Source organism: Brachypodium distachyon, chromosome 2, assembly GCF_000005505.3.
Source record: "Brachypodium distachyon strain Bd21 chromosome 2, Brachypodium_distachyon_v3.0, whole genome shotgun sequence".
Lineage (NCBI taxonomy): Eukaryota > Viridiplantae > Streptophyta > Magnoliopsida > Poales > Poaceae > Brachypodium > Brachypodium distachyon.
The window spans coordinates 10,123,690-10,148,795 of NC_016132.3; the positions used below are offsets into that span (position 1 = coordinate 10,123,690).

The following is a 25,106-nucleotide window of genomic DNA, read 5'->3' on the forward strand; positions in this document are numbered from 1 at the left end:
ACCCACATCCTTATCAGTAGACGCGGCGAAGCACCAAACAAACCAAAGCCACCAGCTGCAAGTGCAAGGTGGGGAAGAAACGGAGGAGACATATTTGCACTTTAGCCCCTAAAAAAATCTTGGGGGTGACGGCAAGCCCACCCTCTCCGCATTGAGATCCATTGAGGGGTGAGTCGCCATGGGCACGGCGACCATGGCCACGGCGTTGGGCGCGGCCATGTTGCTCTACTTTGTGCTGAGCCGGCGGCTGGCCCACCATGAGGACTCCGCCGGCAGCCCGGGCGGGGGCGGAGGGGTGAAGCGGAGGAGGGGACGCGCGGCGCGGCGTCCAGCGCAGCCGCCTGCGACGTGGATCGAGGCGGTGGGCACGCTAGCCGAGACGCTGCGGTTCACCTACTCGGAGACGCTCGGGAAGTGGCCCATTGGGGACCTCGCCTTCGGGATCAAGTACCTCATGCGCCGCCAGGTGAGAGAGCCCTCGCGAACCAACCACCGGCTTGCTTGTTGTTCGGATCCGATAGAAATGTCGTGGCTCCATTTCTGAATGCAGCTGCAATCCTGTGTATTGGATCTGAAATATGGGTTCCTTTTGCCCGAATTGCATCCCCCACGTTACGTGCTGCGTTGCTGCTACGAGGTAGATTTGGATAGGGGCTTGTAGCGATTAATCAGTATGCCTTCTTCGGCTCCAAAATTTCTTGATCGGTAGTAGGGACTTTGGTGGTTTCGGTGCTGATTGCTCACCACACGGATAAAATCACAACTTTGGATGTTTGGAGATGGTTGATTTTCTTTATCTCGTGGTTGATGCTATTTCTGGTATTAAGAAGTATAGAAGCAGGAATCAATGTATTAGGGTGCAAATAGTTTTGTTTTGCGGATAAGTTCTTGTCTCTAGCAAGTCCAACCATCCGAGCATTATATTTGCATTCTACCATTCCAACTCTGATGTACTTGAAGTTAATAATCATATTTCTTACTGAATCTATGAATGCACACCATTGTAAGAAATGAAGGATGCAAAGTAATTTGCTATTTACATGGCTCAACAACAAAATAAAGTAAACTGGAGCTTATGATAATATTCTTTTTTGCAACATTATTTGGTAGATCATATAAGATTTTGGTGTGTATGCAACAAATGGTTCATTGTAATCTTGGTGATACTTTTCAGGGCAATTTACATGTTGCCAGTGTATACGCTGGAAGCAATTGCACTGAACTTAAAGGACATGAAGTCATGGAAGAGTTGATTGTTCTGCGACGATTAATTGACTTGTGCTTTCTTTTCTCTAAGAAATCATTCCCAGTGTTTCTGGAATTAGCAGGATTTTCCCAAGAGGATGTTCTCATTGAGGAACCTAAGGCGGGGGTGAGTAAGTATTGGTAGCATGTTGTTGTTCCCTCCATTTGTGAAGGCACAGTTTGTTTCTAATGATTATAGGAACATAATAGCTTGGTATGTTTCTCAACTCCTGTATACTCTTGCAGATATTAAAACCTGCTCATACAATTCTGCGTGATGAGTGCACCAAATCCTTTCTTGTATTGATACGAGGCACGCATAGCATGAAAGACACACTTACTGCTGCTACTGGTGCTGTAGTACCATTTCACCACTCTTTATTAGATGAAGGTGGTGTCAGTAAGTTAGTCTTAGGGTATGCACACTGTGGGATGGTTGCAGCAGCGCGCTGGATTGCAAGAGGTATAACACCGTGCCTTCTGCAAGCAGTCAGTCAATGCCCAGAGTACCAAATAAAGGTGTGTAATCCTAACTTTTGGTAATTGTTTCAGAACTTAAGTCATACTTTATCCGATCCTATCTTGTAGTGTTGTTTTGCTCTTCAATTTTTTTTAACCTCCTGATAATTTACTGTCGTGTTTCTATGCTGGCAAGGAAGGGCCCCAGAAGCCAAATATTTATCCTAGGCATCCATTTACCGTGCAAATTAACTTGAATCTAGTGATCCAAGTATTTTGTTTTTGAGTATAAGATAAGATGCCTACATAAACCTTGGTGGCTGCCTGCCACCTGCCCGAACCAACGAACCGAACAACAGCTTGGTCCCTGCAATTTCAGATCATAGGAAGTAGAAAGGCCGGGATGCATTAGTGAGATGCATACAATCGGGAACTGGTGTTTTCATTAATAACATAGAGATACTGATGTGGATACTCTCTCTTATAGTCTTATATTTGAATTCAACCATAATTCTCCCCTAAAAGCGCCTTTTCCTAGTCCTGGGCTTGCAATAGCTTTAAACTCATTTCTTAATATTGACCTTGCAATAGCTCGAGACTTAAGAACATATATCCCCGGTTCTCCACAGGAAGACAATATTTGACTTGAGTTCTGTTTCCTGATAAGATCCTTTGCCACTACTTGTTTGGTATCTCTGCCGCAGGAGCTTTTGCAAGGGCTTAGGAACTTCTATAAATATTCAATCAGTAAATCCTAGTGAAATATTGTCTTTCTGTGATGATAATTCCAGCACCGCCAGCCTTTTTTGGTAAGCAAACTCTATTACAAGACATTAAGTGTGACCCTTTCGTAACAAATTAGTTACTCTTTTAAAAGAAAGCCCTTCTAAGATGTAGTTGTATCATAGATGGCAATATCTTCAGTTGGGAGTAGGAATTTACTGATAAAAAACATAGGTAATGCAAACACGGGTGAGTTGCTCCCACCCTGAGAGCCTAGCAATGTTCAAGTCAACTACCTGATTAAAGTCTCATATCCTTGGCTTGGTAACACACTTAGGTATGGTATGGATAATGGGAATTTTCATTTTGGTCTCGATCAAACATCTTGAACTTTTGATTGTTTCAATAGCTTGTTTTCTTTGTTAGATTGTTGGCCATTCATTAGGTGGTGGCACTGCCGCATTACTGACCTACATCCTGAGAGAACACACAGAATTCTCTGCAACAACTTGTGTTGCATTTGCACCAGGTATATCAGTTGATTTTGGTAACCGATGTTATTCTATATGCGTTTAAATCAAGTTGAGCAATATGGTGAGAGTTGTTCTCTGTTGCTGTCAGCTTCATGCATGACATGGGAGTTAGCTGAATCAGGCAAGCACTTTGTAACTACTATTGTCAATGGTGCTGATCTTGTTCCTACAGTCTCAACTGCATCTATTGATGATCTTCGTTCTGAGGTAGCTCTATTTTTTTATGATCTGCTATTTCTCCCCTCTTAATCCTCATGCTTAGTGGTGGAGCCACGATTTCTTCCAGGCTTTAACAGCCTAAAACTGAGCAACAACTTGAGCTGGTGTTACAAGCTCCAGCCTCTGCTGTTTTGGCATTCTTCATTGAATTTCTAAGAAAAATAAGATGACAGCCTCTTCATTTATTCATCTGTTGTATCTGTGTTGCTCCCTATATCCGTACTTATCATAAAAAGTTAAAAGACAAATACAGAACACATGACATTTGATTAGCTTTGAAGTTTGACGAGTAACTGTGCATGTGCAATGCACGTCTGACCTATATGTGGTAGTGAATTTGTCATAAATTTACTTTAACAGATACTATCTATACATTTTGTGTTAATAAGTAATACTCTCTCCGATCCATAAAAAGTGTCGCCCACTTAGTACAAAATTTGTACTTAGTACAAAACGGACGACACTTTTTATGGATCGTAGGGAGTACTATCTACTATGACATGTATATGGAGCAAAAAAAACTGAAGAATTAGGAGTTAGTCAGTAATGGAGTTAAGAGGCAATTTTCAGTTTGATTTATCTACCGTGAGATGAGTGTATGGATGGTCAGGATTGAACGATCTCTTCTTTCAAAATGTACCAGCAATTGATTTCACTGCCTCTAATCTCCTCCTGTTTTGTCCCTCATCCAGGTAACAGCATCTTCGTGGTTGAATGATTTGAGGGATCAAATACAGCAAACACGTTTCCTAAATGTTGTTTACCGGTCTGCTACTGCTTTAGGAACTCGCCTCCAATCTTTCTCTGGTGCCAGAGCGAGGGTTGCCGGTGCTGGGGCACTGCTACGTCCTGTTTCAAGCAAAACCTTGGTAACATACTAAACTACAAGCTGGCAAACTGTAATATGTGGATGAGTTAGACTGCATACCTATATTGTTACATTGTTAGGACCTGGAATGATTCTTGCATCTTGCTAGTTTTCTACTGTCAGGTTAATCATTCTCTCTATAAAGTGAATTTTGACAAAGCTGCTTGACTGCTTCAAACTGCTAAAAGTGCTGAAGGATACTATTAAAATATTTAGTACATTCTGTGTAGCTTGTGCATATTAATATAAATAATTTATCCACTAAACCCAAAGAGTTACCGTACTTTTTTTATTGATAAAGATTTCTATGTAGGTTGTGATGAAACAAGCACAGAATGTTGCGCAGGCTGTTGCTAGAAGTCGGTCCGCACTGTCTTCATGGTCATGCATGGGTGCGCGGCGTCGAGCCGTAGGTGTAGTAGCTGCAACTACTAATGATGAAATGACTGCAGAAACCCATGTTACAACTACAGTGGATTCAGATTCCTTTGTTGTAGAACAGTGCGGTACCAAGGTCGTAGAGGAGCTGCAGTATACTGCAACTAGTATTTCAGTGCACGAGGAAACAGAAGAAGAGGCACTTCTGAGTGAGCATGAAACCTCTAGGGAGCACGCTGAAGAAATAACTGATGGCGAGTTGTGGTTTGAGTTTGAGAAAGACAGGGATCGGCAGGCTGAAGTGGAGGCACAGACCCGGGAGGAAGAGGCAGCTGCTGCAAAGGAGATAATGGAAGAGGAAAGTGCTGTCCTAAAAAATGTAGAGGATAGACAATCCTTCTCATCAGATAGCTTGGAGGGCCAGCAATTCTACCCCCCTGGTAGAATCATGCACATGGTTGCCATGCCTCCTCCAGATGCTGGTCCAGATGATCCTGTTGTCACTGATGAGTGCACTGTTGGAATATATCAGACGCCGAGAGATCTTTACAGCAAGATCCGGCTATCTAATACTATGATCAATGACCATTATATGCCAATGTACAAGAAAATGATGGAAATATTGATTGAGAACTTTGCGAACAATGAGGACAACTTTTGTGCAGATTCTACAGTAGAATAGTCTGGGTGACTTATACCAAGTGTACATTAGTTTCTCTTCTGTTTAGCCATCATTAGCCATTATCTTACATTTCTCAATATACATATACAACATTACAATAGATAAGAAGTGCTGATCCATCCAAATAGATTTTAGTTAGGATTGTGCGAGTGAATTTGTAAATGTAAAGAAAACTAGCATTAGTCATTTAACATTCCAGCTGTCTTTTACCTTGTTGGATTTGTAACTATATATATGTCAATGCTGATTTTTTTTTCTCTCCAAACTTTAGTGTTTCTAAATGTAGACTACTTTTGAATTTTGAAACTATCGAAGCTGCATCCTTAATTTTGTAATTGCTGAGTCATAATACTTTGGAGACATCACTAATTTTTCTTGTCATATATTTGTAAAAATCCAATAAAACTATATGCACTAGATCTACCAGGTGTACTAAGTGGTTCTATCTTTAATGTCTGGTCCAGGTCTAAGCATCCAGTGACTTCTTATTTACAATGTTCTGTTAGAATCAACAGGCGGGTATGCTACATTTAGAATAGCAATCCAATTTCATTCCTTCATAGGTAATAACGTTGGCGGTGCATGAACTTGGCACGCATGTGCAAATTGGTGCATCAAGTGGAAAATTGGTTCGTTCGGTGCTTAAACTTGTCACGCGGGTGCATTTTTGGTTCAGAAGGGTCAAACCGAGCCATGCCAAGGCCAAGAGAGCACACGCCACAGGGTCTTTCTTTTAAGCCTTTTGTGGAATTGGTATATAAAGCCTTTTGTGGAATTGGTATATCTAGACCGTATCGGTTTGGTTGAAAGGTAGGGAGGAAATGAATTGAAATCCCTGAAATAGAATCCCCATCTGTCGGCCCTCTCCCGAATTCTCAATCCCTCGCATCGTCGATCTCGCCGACCGCCGTCCATCGCCATGGCATCTTCGAGCATGCACGTGCAGCTCCATATGCCACCCGAAGTATGGACCCCTCCCACTGATCAAGTGCACTAGTTGCTAGTTCCGCGTGGTGGAGAGGTACACGTCTGGAACGTCGGCGAAGGAAATGCGTGATTTCATCAAGTCGGCAATCACGATGTAAGATCTCTTTTTTCTCATCAATTTCTACTACTTCTCCTTCGGATTTGTGGTCCGGTAGCCGCAGCGACGACGGCATCTACTTCCCTTCCTCGCCATCCCCCGTACACGATGTTGCCTCACCTCGAACACCAACACACACGAAGGGGCAAGGACTTTGTCATGCACAGATAAAAAAATAGCAGGGCTGAAATGCAAAGTTACCCTCTCGAGCGAACATCCTTTGCGCCTAGTGTGTGCTCTTTCCCGACATGGCGCCTTCGTTTGGTCCGGTTTGACCCTATTGAACCAAAACGCACCCGCGTGCCAAGTTTGATCACTCAAACGAACCAACTTTGCACTTGATGTGTGCCAAGTTCATGCACTGCCAGCGTTATTTAAAATATTATTCATTAATATATTATTAGTTTTTGTTATATCATCGGAATTTCAATGATATATCACTAAAATAATATATGTTAATAAAATGGTGACGTATTAAGTGAAAACCTCTATTCAGTGGAAACTTGAAAACTTTAATCCTAACTACCAGATCTCAAATAAACGGATCAGATGAAGGTGAAATTTATAATCACTTAAACACATCATATGAAAAACCCCTATGTGATTAGAGGTCTAGAGGTAAATGTGTTTAAGTGACTATAGGTGGAAACCTTTCATTTGAAGCGTTCACCTGAGATCTAGTGGTTAGAATTGAAAGTTTACAAAATTTTAGGCTATGGCATTATTATTCAGTAATTTTATTTCACATATTATTTCAATGATAAGGGTGGAGCCGGAGTTAATTTTGACAAAACTTGGTGTAAATGGCAAAACGATCGGCTAAAAACTGCATTCTAGGACTACGGGGAGTTAATTAAAATATCTTTGTACGGATGCTTGAAAATTTTATGTGTAAAGTGGGGTCAATGATGAAATTTGCCCAACAATTGATGAATGTATGAACCAGATTAGATGCAAGATTTTTTTTTGTGCATGTGTATGTACATATGCATGTATGGATTAGATTGTATGCAGGAAATGTATGCATTGAGTAATTGTTTCAGATAATAATGTACGTGAATATCAATTAAACATGAAAAATTGATGTACAAAGGTATTATAGAGTTTTCCTAGTCAAATCAGAAAATAAACTAAATTCTTAGAAGCCGAAAAGAAGGCTAGCTCCCTAAATAATACCGTCCTCGATGATGGATCGTCAAGTACTTCAATGTTAGCGGGATATGACAATTTCTCAAAGCTTCCTGTGGCAGCGTCTCAGAGAAATTCATACGAAGCTGGTTTTTGGAGATGTCTTGCCCGAAAAGGAGTGGGCCAATATGAGGTATTTTGCTGCGAAGGGTGTCGACATAATCAGGTGCTTGGAAGGCCTTCATGTGATTCTTTGTCCTCATGTAAAACAATGTTGCTTTTGCACTCATTTATTTGTGGAATTTTGTGACTTTGTGTATCTTATGATGAAGAAACCGGTTCTGAACTCTGTTTGTATGGATCCCGACTTTTGAATTTAAATAAGCTCTCATTATTAAAAAAAAAAGAGAAGTACTGGGTCTCGAATGTACTCAGGCAATGCCCAACATTTGCGGCAAGGATCAGTGCATTTGCAAAGTTTGTCTCGTTAAAGTTGTGCAGAAAACTTGTGCTCCGTCGATCTGGAGCTCGGTTCATGTGTGAACCTGTGCCGACCAAGAACTTATTGTTATGTTGCTAAATGCGTATCAGAAAGAGCACGAAGCACTTAGCAGTTACACTTCTGACAATTAATCCAATATCATGGTCACAACAAAAGATTTCTAATCCGATATGACTCAGCTTGGAAGGTACTCCCTCCATGTGCACTAAAACAACGACAAGTATTTAGGAACGGAGGGAGTATATCATATCTGCTCAGATTTGTCGAGGAAAAAATGTTTTTTTTACCAAGAAATGAACTGAACAGTAAAATATTCCGTGTCCCAGAAGAGTTGTGTCAACTAGATATACTCCTACATTGATTAGGCGTGATGCCCAAGGCTTGCTAGGATCTAACTATCCATTTGCTTTTCTTTCCTCTTGCTATTTGCTTACTTATTAGATATGAAATGTACATCTAAAATTGTAAAATCTCTGTAACATGCAGTCATGCACAACCTAAGATCCTACTGTACCAGCAAAGCAGTCCTGGCAAAGAGCTAATGCATCTAATAAAAAGGAGAGATAAGAGACAGAAGCTAATGAAAAACTTGCGGGGATGTATAATACTCGCTCTCACTGAAGAATGGTCTCAAGTCCTCTTGGCAAAGAAACTCCAAAGGAAAGGAAACAAGGTTGCCTCTGACGGCCTGCAATCTCCCCATAGGGTCGGTTCCTACCACAACCGGTTCACCATCTTCCTCAAGAATTTCTGTTTTCTCTAGGGCAACACCCAGGTCGATGGTCGTGTGACCAATTTTCTCCTTCCAGAGAGTTAAGGTTTGACGAAATTGGGACCTGCAAGAGACCAGACATCGGTTCAGTGACCAGAAAACCCAATACCGGCTGAAATGGCGCCGAATATTTGTTAAAAAAAATGCAACCAAACTGGGAGGCATCTCTTTCATTCATTTTACCTAGAGTGGATGTGATCATTGGGAACACACAAGAAGACATCTTGGTAGATCGCTGTATTCGCCTGTCAGAGTATCTTGTAAACAACGGTGGGAGTAGAAAATGCTATGGAAAATTCTCAACAGTTGAAGATGGCAACGTGATTCAAATGGTCTCCAGGTTGGGAGGTTAGTGCAGGACAAGCTAGTGCTTCAAGAATAGCTGCAAATTTTTGACCCTCAGGGTACCCTCTGACCCTCCTTAGTTCAACCAAATGAACTAAAATTTTAAAATAACACAACTTTTTGAAAAACGAGTTCATTTGTTTGAACTAAGGAGGGTCACAGGGTACCTGAGGGTCAAAAATTTGCAGCTCTATTCAAGATACCTTATTTCGATTTCACTCACCTTAGCAGTTGCCATCCAGATGTTTTTGTAAGTCAAATCAGCCACAGGATCCATAATTTGACTAACCTGTTGGTGAGAAAGAAACATATTGAGACTTAAGCAGTTCTGTTTTGCACATGCACCACAGCTATGTACTAGTGAAAAACATAAATCTTCCTTTATATGGAATCGGTCATCAAGTTAAGTTCAGTTAAGTCTGATATATTCAGAAACAAAGTCTGCAGTGAAACATCAGCCATAAATTACTACTCCCTCCGATCCAAATCTCGGTTTTGAACTAAGTCTGGTTAGTTCAAAACTGCGACACTTATTATGGATAGGAGGGAGTAGTACTAGATGATCTTTTTACCAAACTATATGAATTATTTAAGACAGCATTTCAGCACCTCAACATATTATGATTACTAAAATAGTTAGGAAAGTCCATATAAATGAGAAAGAAAATTAAATTTAAAGTTCCTACTTTCGCTCTGTGGCATTTGAACACCATTCGGCTATCCGACAAACTAGCACAACAGACAATCATACATAAAAGGACAAAAACACAGGCTACAAACTCATGCTTTTCGCTTGTCCCGCTGTCAGGATTTAAATCAAGTGAAAAATATTGTCCAAACCTCCCCTGCACGAAGACCAAGGTGTTCTGCCCACAGAGAGAGCCGCAAGCTGAGAGAGAACTTCCCAGCTTCCCAATGTCTTCCATCCATTGTTGAACTGACCACCTCTTTATCTTCAATAATCATACCGATCTAACGAATAAAAGACCATTATAAAGTCAACAGGAGGCATGAGAGCAGATTAATTAACCTTACTACCTCAGTAACCCACTACGCCAACTAAGCATGTCATTTAACATACCTCCTTTATCCCAAACTGAAAGGCACACACGCTCTTCAAGATTTAACTTTGACCAATAATTGGTCTAACTATATACGGATTCTTGGTACAAAATGAATACAATTGAAAAGTTTTTTTAATATGAATCTGATGGTATCAACTTTGTATAACATAATCCACATATTGTTGAACAAATTCTTGGTCAAAGTAAAACCTTGAAATGCATTTGTGCCATACAGTTTTGGACGGAGGGAGTAAAAAAACTAAGCATGTCATTTAATTGACCTTTTGCTTCTGATCAGGAAGCATTTTCTAGGAAAGTGGATTCTCTAATCAGAGAATTAGCACTTCTGCATGAACATGAAATGCATGACATGCATATAAAATCCAAGACCTCAGGAGTGTTCCTCCAGTTGATTCGTATACAGAAGGATATTAAACAAAGCCATACCTCAGAATCCCTTGATCCAAGCAAGCTTCTATCATTTATGTTTGCAGAGCCAATCAGTGTCATGCGATCATCAATGATCATCAACTTACTGTGCACATATATCTGAACATTCATACTGTTAGTAAAAAAACAAAGAATAGGAAACAAATAGAACAAGGAAGAAATAAGAACCCATTGTTGTCATAAAGCCATGGCCTAGAAAGGTAACAAAAATCTTCAGATAGAAAATGTGGTTGCTGGGATGAGCTTGTGCATGTGTGTCGTGTGTGTGTCCCATTGGCCCACTCAAGTGTATATTTTTATGTCCTGGTACCCTTAGCAATGTGAGAAAGGAATAGAAGAATCCAGAAATTTCCCAAATGAACCACAGTGGTTCATTAACTGAGGCTTCTTTACCTGATTGGTGACCAAAGGACCTCCATCACCTAGTCTGCCATGTGCTCTGAGCCCATAAAAGGAGATATAATCATGTGCTTTGGAGCCAACCAGGTCATATAGATTCTTAAGTATTGAATTAGGCCCTCTACAAATAGTCCGGTATTGCCAGTGCATAATTGCCCGCACAGATGCAGCTCCACCATCATCAATACCTCCCTGTAACAATTAAATATGTAAACAAGCAACCACTACAAAGCATAAGAATATCAATAATTCTGGTTTGCTAAACAGCAAATTACCTGAAAACCAGGTAAAAGTGGTATGACAATGATAACCCGGAAGCACTTTTTCTCCTTTTCAGCTCTAAGTATTCGCCTGTATAATGCTTCTAAAACACGGTTTTTTATTGTGTCGTCTCCTGAAAGACCTGATATGAAAAATTGATTCTGCAAAGAAGACAGAAAAAGTTCAGGAAATGTTGCATGTTGTACTGAAAGTATGTGCATACATGAATTTCAACATTCCACTGACTCTAATTTATGGCCACAAAACTCCCGATCAAATTATTTTGTAAGTTCAAACTTCAAAATTTAAAAATGTTATACACACCTCAATATAAACAAAATGTTCTGCCTTCTCAATGAGAGAAAAATAGGCATTGTGGATGCTTCCTTCAATTTGAGTTGTTCCTGCTGACCATGGACCAACACTTCTAATAACCTGAATAAGAAATGTACCAATTTAGTGAGACAACTTTTTAAGAGTCTACTAACAGTGAACAAATTGTAACTTGACAGGTATATGGTGAAAAGACGGAAGGAACGTCGACTTTTTTCTTCTTCAGAGTAAACTGCATTAAATGTTCCCAAGAAGCTTGTGCACAGATGCACTTGAATCTTTAAACATGTTATAGTGTTCAAGGTAACTGTGGGTCTGCTACGAAGAGAGTTAAGGAGGTACAGGTGAAGTTACCACTTACCAGCAGGACATACTGGCTTTGTCAAGTATATGTTACAATCGCATGTTATTCAGGGTTTTTGGCTGGTAAGTCTAGCTATTTCAGTTTGTTTCTCAAAATAGTAGAATTCAGAAATTATTTCTTAAGAACATGTGGACCCAAATAGAGAATGGGAGGAAACACATGCTAAAGGACATTCATAACCTTTTTTATTAGAAGATCATCGAATTATTGGGTAAATGCTCTCTGCAAAAGAGGGAACTAGAAAACTTTAGAGCACATTGAGATTAGTGAAATTTAGTTTGTGAGATTAGTGAAATTTAATTTTAGAGAAGCACCATAGGCTTAGTTTGTGTAAGGATGTTTCCCGAGTGTCTTAGTTTTTAAGGCTTAGTACACTTCTGATTAAGAACATATCCACCAGAGGTTTCTCACAAGCCACCTGAGAACATTCCCTTTCATCTCCTTTTCCGCTTCCTATGCATTTGATTATTGCGTTCCTCTCCCAGGGTCTTCGGTGTGACTTTTGCAACAAGCATTTCCCAAAGCATGACATTGCTATTGTACTTGAAGATGAAGATGGGCACAACTATGATACAAAGAATCTAGGTACCAAATAAGGACTGTGTGCTGGGTGGAGAGGTTTTTCTATTAATCATGGTATTAAGGTCGGAGATGTTGTGGTGTTTCAACTTGTGGGTTCAAAATTTTGAAGGCAAGTGTTCCCAAATGTATTGTTCACTGCTTGATCATTCCTTGACATTGACTTCATTTTCAGTACTGCTAACAGGATACACATCTGTTGAATCTTTTCTTGCATGTTCCGTCCGCAGTTATCAAATATTATATTTCCTCTTGTTTTTGTATGCTTTATATTCATCAGGTATATATATTAACGGAAAATAACTTCAGTACAACTGAAAGGGCTTGGTCTCCTGTGCTCGGAATCTGGCAAGGAAAAGATGTCCAGCGAGTCAAAGTTTATCGTGTTGATTATGCACTTGCCAGTAGAGATGCAAATGCGTCACCATTAGGGTACCCTCCGACACTGCTTAGTTCAATCAAATGAACTAAAATTCCAAAGCCACGTCACTTTTTGGAAACTAATTCATTTGTTTGAACTAAAGAGATTTGGAGGGTACCCTAATGGTGACCCATTTGCATTCTACTTGCCAATCTGTTTTACATTGATAACTTATAAGCTAAGTATTGAATATTCTGAATAATGTGTTGTGCTCTGTGATGCAGAAGAAGAAAGTTCCAATGATGTGAAATCTAAGGAGGATCCAAAGGTTACCAGAGTCCGTAGCAAAATAGTTCACAGTGATATCAACAATCTAGTCTGCGAATCAATAGATGGCATCACATTTTCAGAATCAGATATCGATTTTGACGATGTGGCAAGTTTCAGTAACGTCAACATCGCCGCAGGCAGTTTGGTTATCGATTGTAAGTTTCCCGACTACCTACGCAAGACATCCTACGAGCTCTGCTGTGCCCAGAAGTCGTTCCTGTATAAAAATATGCTCAAAGATAAACATCACACTTGTTGTAGGAGTGATCATGGAGACTATCAACATTAGGACCTCCAAGGCACATGCTTCTTCTAGGGAGGACTTTGTGGTCTGGAAAAAGACGTTGGAGTCCTTCAAGCTCCTAGACATGAACGTCGTGTTCCTGCTCAGACAAATCGACCATCTCCTCAGCCTTCCTGACCGATGAAGAGATGTTGCGGAGTGCAAAGAGTACAAAGAGATTTAACTCAAGCAGGTTCACGCCAAGGAGAAAATGCAAGACCTCGAATCCAAGATGCCAAATCACAAGGATACGCTGAAGAAGATGGATAGGAGATGGAGTCGAGCGTGAAGAGAAGGGATGAGATGCTGCAGCGGTTAGCAACTGTGCCATGGTAGCAACATGCACACGGTTCCTACCGGCAATATTACTATCTGGTCTAGCTTTGCAGGAGATGATTAAAGATGTCTGTATTAGTCCATATCTTTTAAATTAGTTTAAGGATTAAAGAAGTCGTTAGGCAAGACTTGATTCTCAACTCAGTTTTGATTGTAAGCTGCACTACATACAGCCAGGCCATCACGGGATAAATGAAGAAGGAATTTAATCCCTATCTCATCTCCTATTCTCTCCTCTCACCCCAGCTATCCTAGTGTCTATCTCAACCAGGCGCCACGGCTCCTGGCCACCGGCCACCCAAACCAACCTCCCACGACTACCCTCCTCCAACATCCCAACACATGTCATGACCTATTCATTGAAATCAAGGTGACAACACAGCTGAATTCTTCTCGTGTAGAAACTTCCGAAGGGGGAAATGGCAATTGCATGGACGGTTATGCATTGCCAAAGCTAGATCTCTCTTCGCCCATAGGAGTTAGTGTATTCCATGGGAATCAGTGTATACAATCTATTAGTACAGGCCCATGGGGATCAGTGTATACAGTGTGCTAACATGTCTACCTCCTGCAACCTTGAAATTGGTGTATCTTTATAGGGGATAATAATTATTGTACACATAACAAACTAAGTAGGATGGCAACAATCTAAGAGCTGATGGCTGGGAGGTAGCGACCCCCAGGGAGAGCAAACTATTTTCCTAACCTGAGCATCCTGATCTTCATGCAGTAAGCAGAAAGTAATACTATTAGGTAAATAGGGTAGACATCCAAAATTGTTGCATTGATTAATTCACCTTGCAAATGGCATGAACTGACCTGACAACGACAAGTCGTTCGGGGACCAACCTCTCCTACATCAAGCACAGAGGAGACCTGGCTTCCTCGCTCCTGTGTCTCCCACCACTCCTTGTCCATGTGATGCACATTTGGTTTAGAGGTGTCGTGGTGTGTAACAAGTGAAATATCAGGAGAACCAAGATTGTCCACGAAACCTTTCAGCTGTAAATCCTGAAGAGAAAGATCTTGTTTGGCCTTTCGGTTGGACAGTGACTGCTTCAAATCGGTTTTGTTTGGGTGATCCAAAAGATAATGATTAATGTCCAAATCATTGAGGCCTAAATCTCCATTAGGCAATGCCTGGTGATCAGGGTCTTGAGGCAAGAGCAACGGAATGTCCTGGCATGATGATGCTGTTGGTAGGGAGCTTAGCCGCCTAATTTTGATATCCTGATCTCGTGTCTGTTTACTCTCTATCTCACCAGTTGTTTCTTTGCTTTTGCCCATGTAATGGGGAATTACCATGTGATGATGAGGCATCAGTAATGGAATTGCTTGCTCATTTGGTGCTTTATTCCTCTGCATGAAGGTGGGTTTGTCAAGTTCCAACAATCATAGAGATGAAAACTATTTCTACAGTCAGTAAACTGACCTTTGCATAGTTCCAGCGCTGAACAAAATGCCTTGCTACATCTCGACATGCTGGACCATAAAGAGCACATTGAACATCATGCCAGGGCATTCGAGGATACTTAGTGCGATCAAGCTCATCTTTCATCGTGTCCTCCCAAGAATTTGGCTCAGATTCCCTTAAAAGGTAAAGACAAAAATAAGAATGGGAAACAAACCCAAGGAGATACTACAAAGCACTATTCCTCAAGCTAGAAATACAGTGAGCACAAAAACTTACCTTGGGTTGTAGTAATCCTTCCCTGGCCATATTGAAGAAGGGGAATCCACAACTTTGTGTTCGGGAGTATCGTAACGACCAAAACATAAATCGAGGCCTCCGATATAGCATATTTGATTATCAACGATAACAATTTTCTCATGGTGGGACCTTCATCAAAGAGTAGAACTATAAGAAATTACTCAACTCTCCAAACAGGTAACAAATCTAAAGTTCCCACTATACCATAAGTATATGCCAGTTGAGAAATGATCAGGGTAGCGCAGAACTTTAACATTTTCATGAATGTTAAGCAACCGTCTTTTACTGTACATGCTGTTAATTTTCAATGCAAGAGAAACTTCCTTGTACAGAAGAATGTAAATCTGCAAAAGAATACCAAATTTCTTAGTTTATATGATATTACAATTGACATACCTGATTATCATAAATAAGAATACAGAACTTGCTTATACACTAGTGGAGTACAGCATTATGCTTATATAGAAGTAAACTAAGCAATAAAAAACATTGTTCAGTGTCCTCTAAAAATTGAAATAAATCAGCACTCTCTCACGATATTATGTTTTCAAATATTAAAATCCTCTCTACACCACCATATAAATTTTCAATTTGCCACCTAATAAGCTTATTTCCTGTATGCACCGGATTGGCAGATTGTCCTTTTTCTCGAGAAACTTCTGCCACCAGATTGTGAATGTGACGCCAGTGTCGTAACATATTGCGCTGGTATACATCGCTGACCACATGCAGAGACCATATTGCCCCTCCTCCATCCTTTCTTACTAGGAGTGGGAGTATATATCTTCTACTCTGCTCTCGCACATATTCCAGGAAATGCCCAAAGCCATAGAGTGACCAGAGATGATGAGATTCCAAGAATTGAACCCCAACATGACACCCTTCAGCCGCATTTCATCAAGCAGATGCACCGTAGCACCATGGAAACACTGGAGGGAGGAGGAACTTATCAGGCATGGCCATGGCAGCACTCATAGCTGCAGACGCCTCTGCAGATGCTCCAAGAACGAGGAGAGTGGTCAAAGCAGCAGAGATCTGGATGGAAAAGGATAGCAGGTAGATAGACTGCATTTGTTTTCCGGTACTTCTACAGTTCTACTACCTCTCCCTCAATTAGAACGCTGGTCGATTTGGACGGAAAAAATTGTAGAGATGTAACAGTCAACTGATGTTTCACTAACGGTGGTGGCATGAAATCCATCATTTTGTAATCCAATCGCAAAAATAGTGTTGGCAGATATTCCAGTGGCAAGATGAGGGACTGGGGGGTTATTGGTGTGATACAATTCTTTTCTACTCCCTCTGTCCGGAAATAAGTGACTTGGATTTGTATAAGAATCCACGTCACTTATATCTGGACAGAGGGAGTATAATATTTGGAAACATAAATAGAGATCCAAGATGAAGGCATCTGGCTAAACGACTGGCATGATGTATCAAAATATATACTCAGTCTGGGGATGGTATACCCTATTAATCCTACTATACATGGCATATGCATTTTTCATATTTAATTCACTGCTAACTGTTTTTCCCCTCTACGGTAACATCGTTTCACCCCCATCATCTTTCACTATCCTCTCTAGTTTATCCCCTCTATTGGATTTGCCTGCCCCAACGGCACCTCAACCCTCCTGAATCCTGATTGACCTTATGAGCACTAACCCCAGCATTTAAACTTGCAGCTCTACAAATTGCGCCGTAATTTCCCTGGTTGGCCTAGTTCCTCACCCTTCTTTGCTCCACCTCTCTCTAAAGAAAACCTTTTTGGCTCCTTTCCCCCAATCCTGCCTACCTAATTTCCACCTTTGCAGCGTCAGTCCTGGGGTGCAAACAAGAATTCAACTTTAGGCATTCTCTCAACACTAGTAGCCAGTAGACACATCTCCTAGCCACATATTGACTAGAACTAGAAGGACCAAAAAAGAAAAGGTGCCTGTGACATGCTAAATTTGGTGAAGGTCCGGAGACCGGGGATAAGGCACTCTCCCTTACCTAGCTGCAGGTAGGGCCTAATACCCGGAGTGATTAGAGATGCTCTCTGAGACTTTAGGTTGTGGCTTTTTATTAGGAAACTGACCCCTTTCCCAAGCAAAGGGAGTTGCACACTGATCTGGACGACAATGTGACGCCTTAGCAATCTTCCAACACTTTCGACTAATTCATTGCTTAATTGATGATGAGGGCATCGTGTCCCTTAAATACGGAAAGCTCGACTTGACGTAACAATATGATCCTCACTTTCCTAACAAACCATACCTTTGCCTTCCTATTTAAACTAATAATATCTTACCTAACATACACCTCTGTGGGATCCTCAGCCCATGACAGTTCTAGAACACTATGATTATATCGGACACTGTTGGCTAGTAATTAACCCTATAACATTACATTTGATGGTATTTTGTTGTATGTTTAAAATTCTCCTGCAATCCAAATAAGGTACAGCTTGTTGCAAACCAAGTGTCTTGGATGAAAGTGGAGAAGGAGGGAAACTATGGTTTTAGCTTCAAAACACATAGTAGGGTATTTTTGGAAGATTAGATTCTTTGCATTGTTGCAGGCTTACAGCGCAATACTAGTTACTTTTAGACACATAGGAGAAGGCAAGCAACCAAACGGTTCATACACTAGTATGTTTGATATTTCTATAGACAACTAGACATCAAATTACTGGCATTACCATACCAGATCACAACAAATAAATGCTGTGAAGCCACAAGATTGCTCTACAGTCTAGACAAAGTGCGTAAGGCAAGGAACGCTCTAACGGTTTATGTGATTAAAAATATCGTTAAGCAATCAATTTACCTGTACACCTTGCTTTGCCTTTGATTCAAGAAGAATATCAAGCCTAGAGGTCCCATGATAGTGGAAAGGGCGTCGAAGATACAATTCTGGGCAGAGCCACCAGTCAGTAATAAATATCTGCATTCAAAATTTAATTATTTTCCATTACATAGCCAATATTTCAAGTTTTTTTGCAGAAACATAGATAAATTGATAGAAACTGACCTCTGATTTGGCTTGTTCAATGGAAGAAGCAATAGCATTGAATGCAGCTTGCCCATCTATAAACCATTGTACGATACTACCATCTTCAGTCAAGCCCCTGGGTGGTGCAAATGAACCAAAACGATGAGGGTGACACCAGCCCTCTGGAAGGCGTCGAGCAGCATTTATTGCAGTTACCCAATCTTTTACTTTAGCAGAACTTCCTGTTCTCAACTTTATTGTCCGTGCCCCAGAAGATACCTTGCACCAGGAACATCATTATCAAAATCTGACTGAAAAGACAGATGCCTTGTCTATTAGTTGCTCCCCATAGAAAGATCAAGACGAGTACAATTACGCATTCCAGAAATTTATATTATTCAACTTGAGCTACATAATAGTGCTTTTTTGCTACAATTTTTCTAGGACAGAACTACGGGCAGCTTATTTGAGTCAGGATGTTTTGTTGTGTGTCAACAAGAGAGTATATGTAGAACGATTGTGCATGGAAAGGAGGAACATGATGAACACACAGAAAAAGGTGATAAATAGACCGGTTGTGGTAGTTTACCAATAATAAAACACAAGTCACAGAATGATTCCTTACATGCGCAAATCCTAGGAGGGAACTCGTATTCTGCCAATGTGGCACCTATGATGGTCTAGAGATGGTTCCTCACGAAATAGCCACAAATGCTTCCAATCTATATGAAAGGGAAATCCTAATGATACAGATGAAGTACAACGGGTAAATCATAGCCTCCTGGTCTAATTAGTATTAGATCCATGCATTGGTCACATAAAACAAACTGACAAAGAGAATCTAAAGCTTTTAGCCATTGGCATGACCTAGAAAAATATAGACCCGTTGAACAATGTTTGAGTCCAAGCATTCTTGGTTTCAATAAGTGGAGAAAAACAGCATAACTTCTTGTTAAAACATATGACATGAAAAATATGACCAGTGTGAGTCATATCTTTCTATATAAAATTCTAGTCCGTTATTTGACCATGTCGCCACCTTAACTACGCACTAAAGACTAAACATATTCTAAATTCTATATTACCTTTTTATGGATTTAGAGGTTACTCCTTCAGTTGCATTTTGTTAGGTGTCCTTTGTTTGGGTCATAGAGCAAGGCATGTGTAAAAATACTAATATACCTTGAATCAACAGTAAGTACAAAGCGGATGATAAGTTAAAATAATGCATAGCATGGGCTGCATGGCTGGTGCCAAATCCTTCTGCATTCCAAACGAAAAATTAGTTGCCGCCAAAACTCCACTTCCACTAGTCCAAGTTAAACAAAAGTTGTTGTGGCCACTAGTGCAATTCAAATGAAACTTTCACCGCAAAATGTTCATATCAGTGCTCTTGGTTTTGAGCAGCACGAGTCACATGCCATTCATTTGAGAAACACTATGAAGTAGGAGTACATGAGCAGCTCTTCCATTAGTACGAAGAGGAGAAGGCAGATGGCAAACAAGCCAAGCGACTGCCTGATCTCAATATAAATCCAGGTATGGAAGCTACAAATATTCAAGGCTTTGTCTTTCTCTCTCTTTGTTCTTCTGTACAAATAAAAATTGGCTTGTGTTTTTTCTGTCATCCTGCAGATATTACAGATCTGAATGAGGCCACACTGGAACTTGACCCTGATGAGTCTAACCATGAACGAGTTATGTTGGTCAATGCGCACAACGGCAGAGCCAGGAACTGGTGACGTCCCAGGCCAAAAAAATTAGGCCTGATTTTTTTCAATTAAAACAATTAGGCAAAAAATACTCCAAAATTCTCTCAACCTGCTCCTGGAGTCCTTTTCCCAACTCCCGATTTGTTCCTGAGTCATGTGCATGCGTTTTTTTCTCTCTTCTTTCATTTCCTGGATTTGGTGCAGAACCTAGAGGCTAGACAGGTCTGCAGTGGACTAGTGGGCTGGCTTCTTGTTGAAGCCAGGAGGTTGTGGTGGGCTAAGACCCAGGACAGATCCTGTACCTTCTAAAATAAAGGCAAGGAAGTTTTTCTAGGCCCCTGGCCATGTCCTGGGCTGCATGGGAAGCTAAGACGTTGCCTAAAGAGTTGGACAAGGGTATAGTGGCAACTCACCACCAACTTTGCTGCTTTGCATGGAAATGCAACCGTTCCCTAAAAGGTGGGACGATCACAAAACTAACGTACACCAAAAAACTACTACCTCTATTTCTTTTGTAAGACGTTTTGGCAAGCCAAAATGACTTGCCAAAACTTCCTATAAAAGGGAACGGAGGGAGTAGATCACAACATGATATTGTAATTTGCATCCATAATCTTGTAGTTCGAACCATTTTTTGCTTTTGTAGGACTTAAGCTTATGTAGACAACAACTTAGGCTAAAGAGATCCTTGGGTCAATGAAGCCTTAATAAAGCAGAAGCGCCAATTTGTTTTACCGACTCCTCTGAGCCTTTGAAGGTGGAAAGCTGTTAAAAGGGAAAGAGCCAAAGAGGTACCTCAAATCCAAAATGCAATGGATTGCTTTCCTTGATCTCCTTTGCTAGAGTGATTTGGCCTTCTTCATTTCTATGCATGTCAGGTGATACATCAAAGATAACTATATCCAGAAGCTTTGGATCAAATGGATCTTGGAACAAAGCTAAGAATCCTGGCTTCAGTACAGCCCAAACCTATTACCAAGTGTTCCATTCCACAACTCAAATACAAGAATGGAATCATGGCTAAGGTAAAAATAAAATTATAGTATTAATACTAAGTACCTTTTGCCAGCTACTATTGCAGAAACTAAAACAGCTAGATGAACAGCACCTCTCTTTACTGTTCGTATCAATTTTTGGCAAATGCCTAACTGTAACATAATCTTCCTTTAGCTTGGGCCCATACTCTGGTAAAAATGATAACAGCGAGACTTCCAAAAATTTGCAAACCTGCATTTTAACAGATGTTAAGGACTAAGCAAAGAAGCAGCAGGGCGATCCATTCTAATTGAGATACGCGGTACTCTGGTGATGCGTAGAAGACATTTCAACCAAAACTAAGATGATAAGACTACATAGACAAATGCCTCTGCGTACCTCTCTTAAGTTGACAATATCCAAGTTCCCAAAGAAATGGTTCAGATATTGTTGCATGGCAATCTTTGCACGATCAGAAATGGACTGCTGACGACCAAGAGCTGGTCGTATGACAGGCAAAACAGCACTTGACGGAACATTTCTGCAACAATAGTTTAAGTTACTTTGTAACTAATATGCCTCTTGTGGGAATTCTACTCCAAATGCATCAATACATTGTTTGCAAAAAATTCATCACTGAGGAGTACATTTTTGTTTTAGTTCATTGAGGCCCACATCATTAACTTGGAAAACATTTTACCTATTTTTGACAGAGTGGTCATCCTGTTGTGAGGGAACATGCACATCATCTGCTTCTTCATCCTCATGTACAACTGGCATATGCTCCCCGATTCCCAAATTTTGAAGCCAATCTTTGACCTTTAGTAACAAAAAGAAAGGAGATGATATCTGGTCTTCGAAAAAAGGAGGAGATGAAGACATAAAATGACAGTCAAATAACTGTGCGGGACCTCATTTTTAGAATGCATTTTTTCATGACTATAGGACTGAAAAACATGGAATTGTAAAAGTGCTTTTTATCGTTTACCCAAGCATGTGGAAAAGGTAGAAAACATGGTCAATGAAGTTTGAAACAGTAAACCAGAGGCAATGTTTCATCAGAAAGGACAAATAAATTCAAAATGGTTACATGACAAACCTGTTCCTGTTTCTCATGGAATTCTTCAAGAAATGCACGTCTCTTCAACGTAAAATGGAGATATAGAACCTGCGAAGCCTTCTTGTATAGAAGCCACCTAAACTGATAGAAGAACTAGTTAAAATTACCGAATGCACATAAAAAGGTTTATACTTCAAGGGGCCACACAATCTCAACAAGGCAAACATATGAATTAAAACATAGAAGATGCTGATGATAAGTCAGAGGACATGTGGCATTTTACAGCAAATGTAACCAGTTTTATCGGTGAAAAGAGGTTCAAGAAAGCACTTCCAATCACATAGATGTGCTATTTATCCTGTTAAATATAAATATCACCTATGCAGGCACCTATATGGGTACGTGTATCAGTATCTGGGCGATACAGAGATGGCCATACAGGGATATACCATTTTTCAAAATGCCAATACGTGGGTACACTTCACTATATTTTGAAAATTAATACTACAGTGGAGCCCTGAGGTTTGGGGCTAGATCAGTTGAGGTTGCACCTCTTTCTGTCATCTTCCAGATTAGACAACTACACAAGGGAACAAGTTTGCTGTTCATCAAGAGAAGCTCGTGATATGGAGATTCACTTGTAGAGAAGTAGATGATTGACGAGACTCTCACCAAGATCAATGTTGGAAGGGAGCGCTTCTCTGTCAAGCCCCTGACTCGTTAGCTGCAGCAGATGCTCTTACCACAGAGGCAGGGGATTAAGACAGAGGTTGGGGATTGCGAGAGTATCCTCCACCAGTAGTAAATATACACATGGTTACAAACTATATTCAACAGCAACAATATCCAATTCAAGGCATCCTGAATTTTCCATTACATTTCTAATCATATGAAAAGCTAGGAGATTCCACTCATAAGTAATATATCAAAATGAATGATTCTTCAGATAGAAGGCGCTAAATTTGTTTGGGAAATTAGGATCCATGCTAAGCCAAAACGCACTACAGAGTTCATATTAGAGACATCGACTGCAAGTTTGCAACGATTTGGTTCGAAATGTGGAAAAAATTCACCCCTGGTTACCATCCTTAAGTTCACATATAGCAACAAGCATCCAAAAACTCTGAATAAATAGGGTCCTCTGGAACACATGAATTTTGGATGAAAATTTCCATTCCATTAGGTCACAAGAGATGTCCCTTTTTCCTACAGCTCTCACTAGATGTTCCTTTTCCTGATACTCATTGTGTTTCAAGCTCTACATGAGTTTTATCCACCATTGCTACATGGCAGAACCAAATGGTACAAATTCATGCTCATCGACATAATAAACAACTCCACATGCAAATCCCGATTCTGAAAAGGGAAACACAACGTATCTAACTACTTCAGCCAAACCCAACCATATAAAAATGCAGTGAGGTACAAGATGTATTTCTTCAGTTCAAACACCACACCAGTACACCACTATTTACATGCTGTTTTGTCCAAGCGCCACTTTACAGCATATTTCTTCCACCACCAATTTGAAATTGCAAAACCCAACATTGCTACTAACCCAAAACTTACCTTCCAATGATACAAAAATAAATAATCATTCTGAATTTCCAAGATAAAAAAAATCGGGGGATCAATCAGAGTAACTAACGAGCAGGCATCGGAGAAACAAATCACCGAGTACCCAATTCGCGAAACAATTCTAAACAGCAATGCCAGACACCACGGACGCCGCCCAATCCAACCCAAAGCACCGAATCACGCAATCACTCCCGCACACTGAAAAACAAGCCCCAAATCCAAAGTGGGGGTGGGGGGAGGACTCGGAGGAGGAGGAGTGGCGCGCGGACCTGTTTGTACTGGACCTCGATGGTGTAGGAGAGCATAATGGGTGTGATGTCCCCGGCGTCGGGGCGCGACACCCCAATGATCCTGGCGCGAGGCAGCTCGTCGAACACGCGCGCCGACTCTGGCAGCCGGAACGACGACGACGACGACGCCGTTGCTTCCCCCTCCGGCGGCATCCGCACGTACCTATGCTCCTCTTCCTCCTCGGGTTGCTCCCAGCTCATAGACTCCGACTGCAATTTCCTCTTGGTGTTTTTATAGGGAGGTCCCGGGATTGGATTGGAAGGTGCCGAACGCGGAACACGAATTGGAAGGGCAGTTTGATGGAAGGAGGTGACCGGCGGCAGGCAGAGAGGGGGTAGAGCTGCGTGCCTTCCAAATTTGGGATTTGCTTTCGATTTCTGATCTACTCCTACTTGGAGGTCGGGATTCAGGAGTACTCGGAAGTGCATGGGCGTGTTTGCCCCCGCTGGTTTCCGGCTCTTGGGCTGGCATCCGACGTGGCAACTGGCAAGGGAGTCCCGCGTCTCTCTTTTTTCATGTCTTATTAATCGGCGTGCTTTCAGAGAATTGATCTTTTTAAAAGTTTCAGCAAAAAAAAAACTAATTCTAGTTGGAAACTTTGACCAAATTTGATAATTTTGTCCGGTGCAACCTCGCATACGTTAAATTGGATAGGTCAACACGATACATCTCGCATTGAAATAACTGCAGAGTTACTTGGCTTCGAGGGGTCACATGAATGGTGTTGAGCTCACAGAACCACGGCAACTTTGGGTGTTGACCCCATAGACATCATTTTGTTTGCGATTCTACCAACTTATTCCGATGTTGGGTTTTAGGGCGTTGACCAAGCTAAATTCGGCATTGAGCAAAAATTTAAAAGTTTTAAAGTGGAGTCATTTTGGACATATCCTTCCAAAACAATTCAATTTTAATGGTAAATTGCATGTTACACAAAGGTAAAGCGTGAAGCTTTGTAACAGTGATATATTTGCTGCGTGCCAATTTTTGCCCATTAAAGTTTTGTAACTATTGACTTTTTTTTTTAGAAACACAGACACACGGTACAAACGCAGACGCCCACACAAGCGCAAACACTCAACCCTAAGAACGCACACACGCACAC

The 25,106-nt window shown here is 40.9% G+C and overlaps 2 protein-coding genes across 5 annotated transcripts; one reads left to right on the forward strand and one right to left on the reverse strand.

Annotated features, from left to right (window-relative positions):
• The first annotated feature begins 50 nt into the window (after window positions 1-50).
• Window positions 51-5,372, forward strand: LOC100835215. The gene is made up of 7 exons (XM_003567550.4): window positions 51-466; window positions 1,175-1,372; window positions 1,492-1,764; window positions 2,854-2,956; window positions 3,049-3,167; window positions 3,872-4,048; window positions 4,361-5,372. Exons 1-7 carry the CDS (start codon window positions 179-181, stop codon window positions 5,105-5,107), a joined length of 1,905 nt encoding a protein of 634 aa, XP_003567598.1. The 5' UTR covers window positions 51-178; the 3' UTR covers window positions 5,108-5,372.
• A 2,672-nt stretch (window positions 5,373-8,044) lies between these two features.
• LOC100836140 (phospholipase D zeta 1) lies at window positions 8,045-24,452 on the reverse strand. Of its 4 annotated transcripts, none has more exons than XM_003567553.4 (20): window positions 23,980-24,446; window positions 22,172-22,273; window positions 21,773-21,891; window positions 21,472-21,613; window positions 21,157-21,324; window positions 20,893-21,066; window positions 18,425-18,664; window positions 18,221-18,337; window positions 15,614-15,753; window positions 15,389-15,538; window positions 15,131-15,287; window positions 14,518-15,057; window positions 11,437-11,547; window positions 11,127-11,273; window positions 10,846-11,043; window positions 10,450-10,551; window positions 9,779-9,910; window positions 9,162-9,227; window positions 8,777-8,838; window positions 8,045-8,657 (listed from the first exon to the last, which is right to left on the reverse strand). In XM_003567553.4, exons 1-20 carry the CDS (start codon window positions 24,427-24,429, stop codon window positions 8,399-8,401), a joined length of 3,576 nt encoding a protein of 1,191 aa, XP_003567601.2. In that variant the 5' UTR covers window positions 24,430-24,446; the 3' UTR covers window positions 8,045-8,398. The 4 variants fall into 4 exon arrangements, with proteins under 4 accessions (XP_003567601.2, XP_024315577.1, XP_014755308.1 ...); XM_024459809.1 differs by lacking the exon at window positions 23,980-24,446 and adding an exon at window positions 22,805-23,937 and having other exon boundaries at window positions 22,172-22,268; XM_014899822.2 differs by lacking the exon at window positions 23,980-24,446 and adding an exon at window positions 22,805-23,937.
• Window positions 24,453-25,106: the final 654 nt, after the last annotated feature.

Excerpts from the sequence above, each read along its gene's own strand:
- LOC100835215 (XM_003567550.4), top strand. The coding sequence starts at position 179 with ATGGGCACGGCGACCATGGCCACGGCGTTGGGCGCGGCCATGTTGCTC. Across the intron at positions 467-1,174 it reads AGTACCTCATGCGCCGCCAG|GGCAATTTACATGTTGCCAG; the intron begins GTGAGAGAGCCC and ends GATACTTTTCAG. Across the intron at positions 3,168-3,871 it reads TTGATGATCTTCGTTCTGAG|GTAACAGCATCTTCGTGGTT; the intron begins GTAGCTCTATTT and ends TCCCTCATCCAG.
- LOC100836140 (XM_003567553.4), bottom strand. The coding sequence starts at position 24,429 with ATGCACTTCCGAGTACTCCTGAATCCCGACCTCCAAGTAGGAGTAGAT. Across the intron at positions 22,274-23,979 it reads TCGAGGTCCAGTACAAACAG|TTTAGGTGGCTTCTATACAA; the intron begins GTCCGCGCGCCA and ends TTCTTCTATCAG. Across the intron at positions 15,058-15,130 it reads AGCGCTGGAACTATGCAAAG|AGGAATAAAGCACCAAATGA; the intron begins GTCAGTTTACTG and ends ACCTTCATGCAG.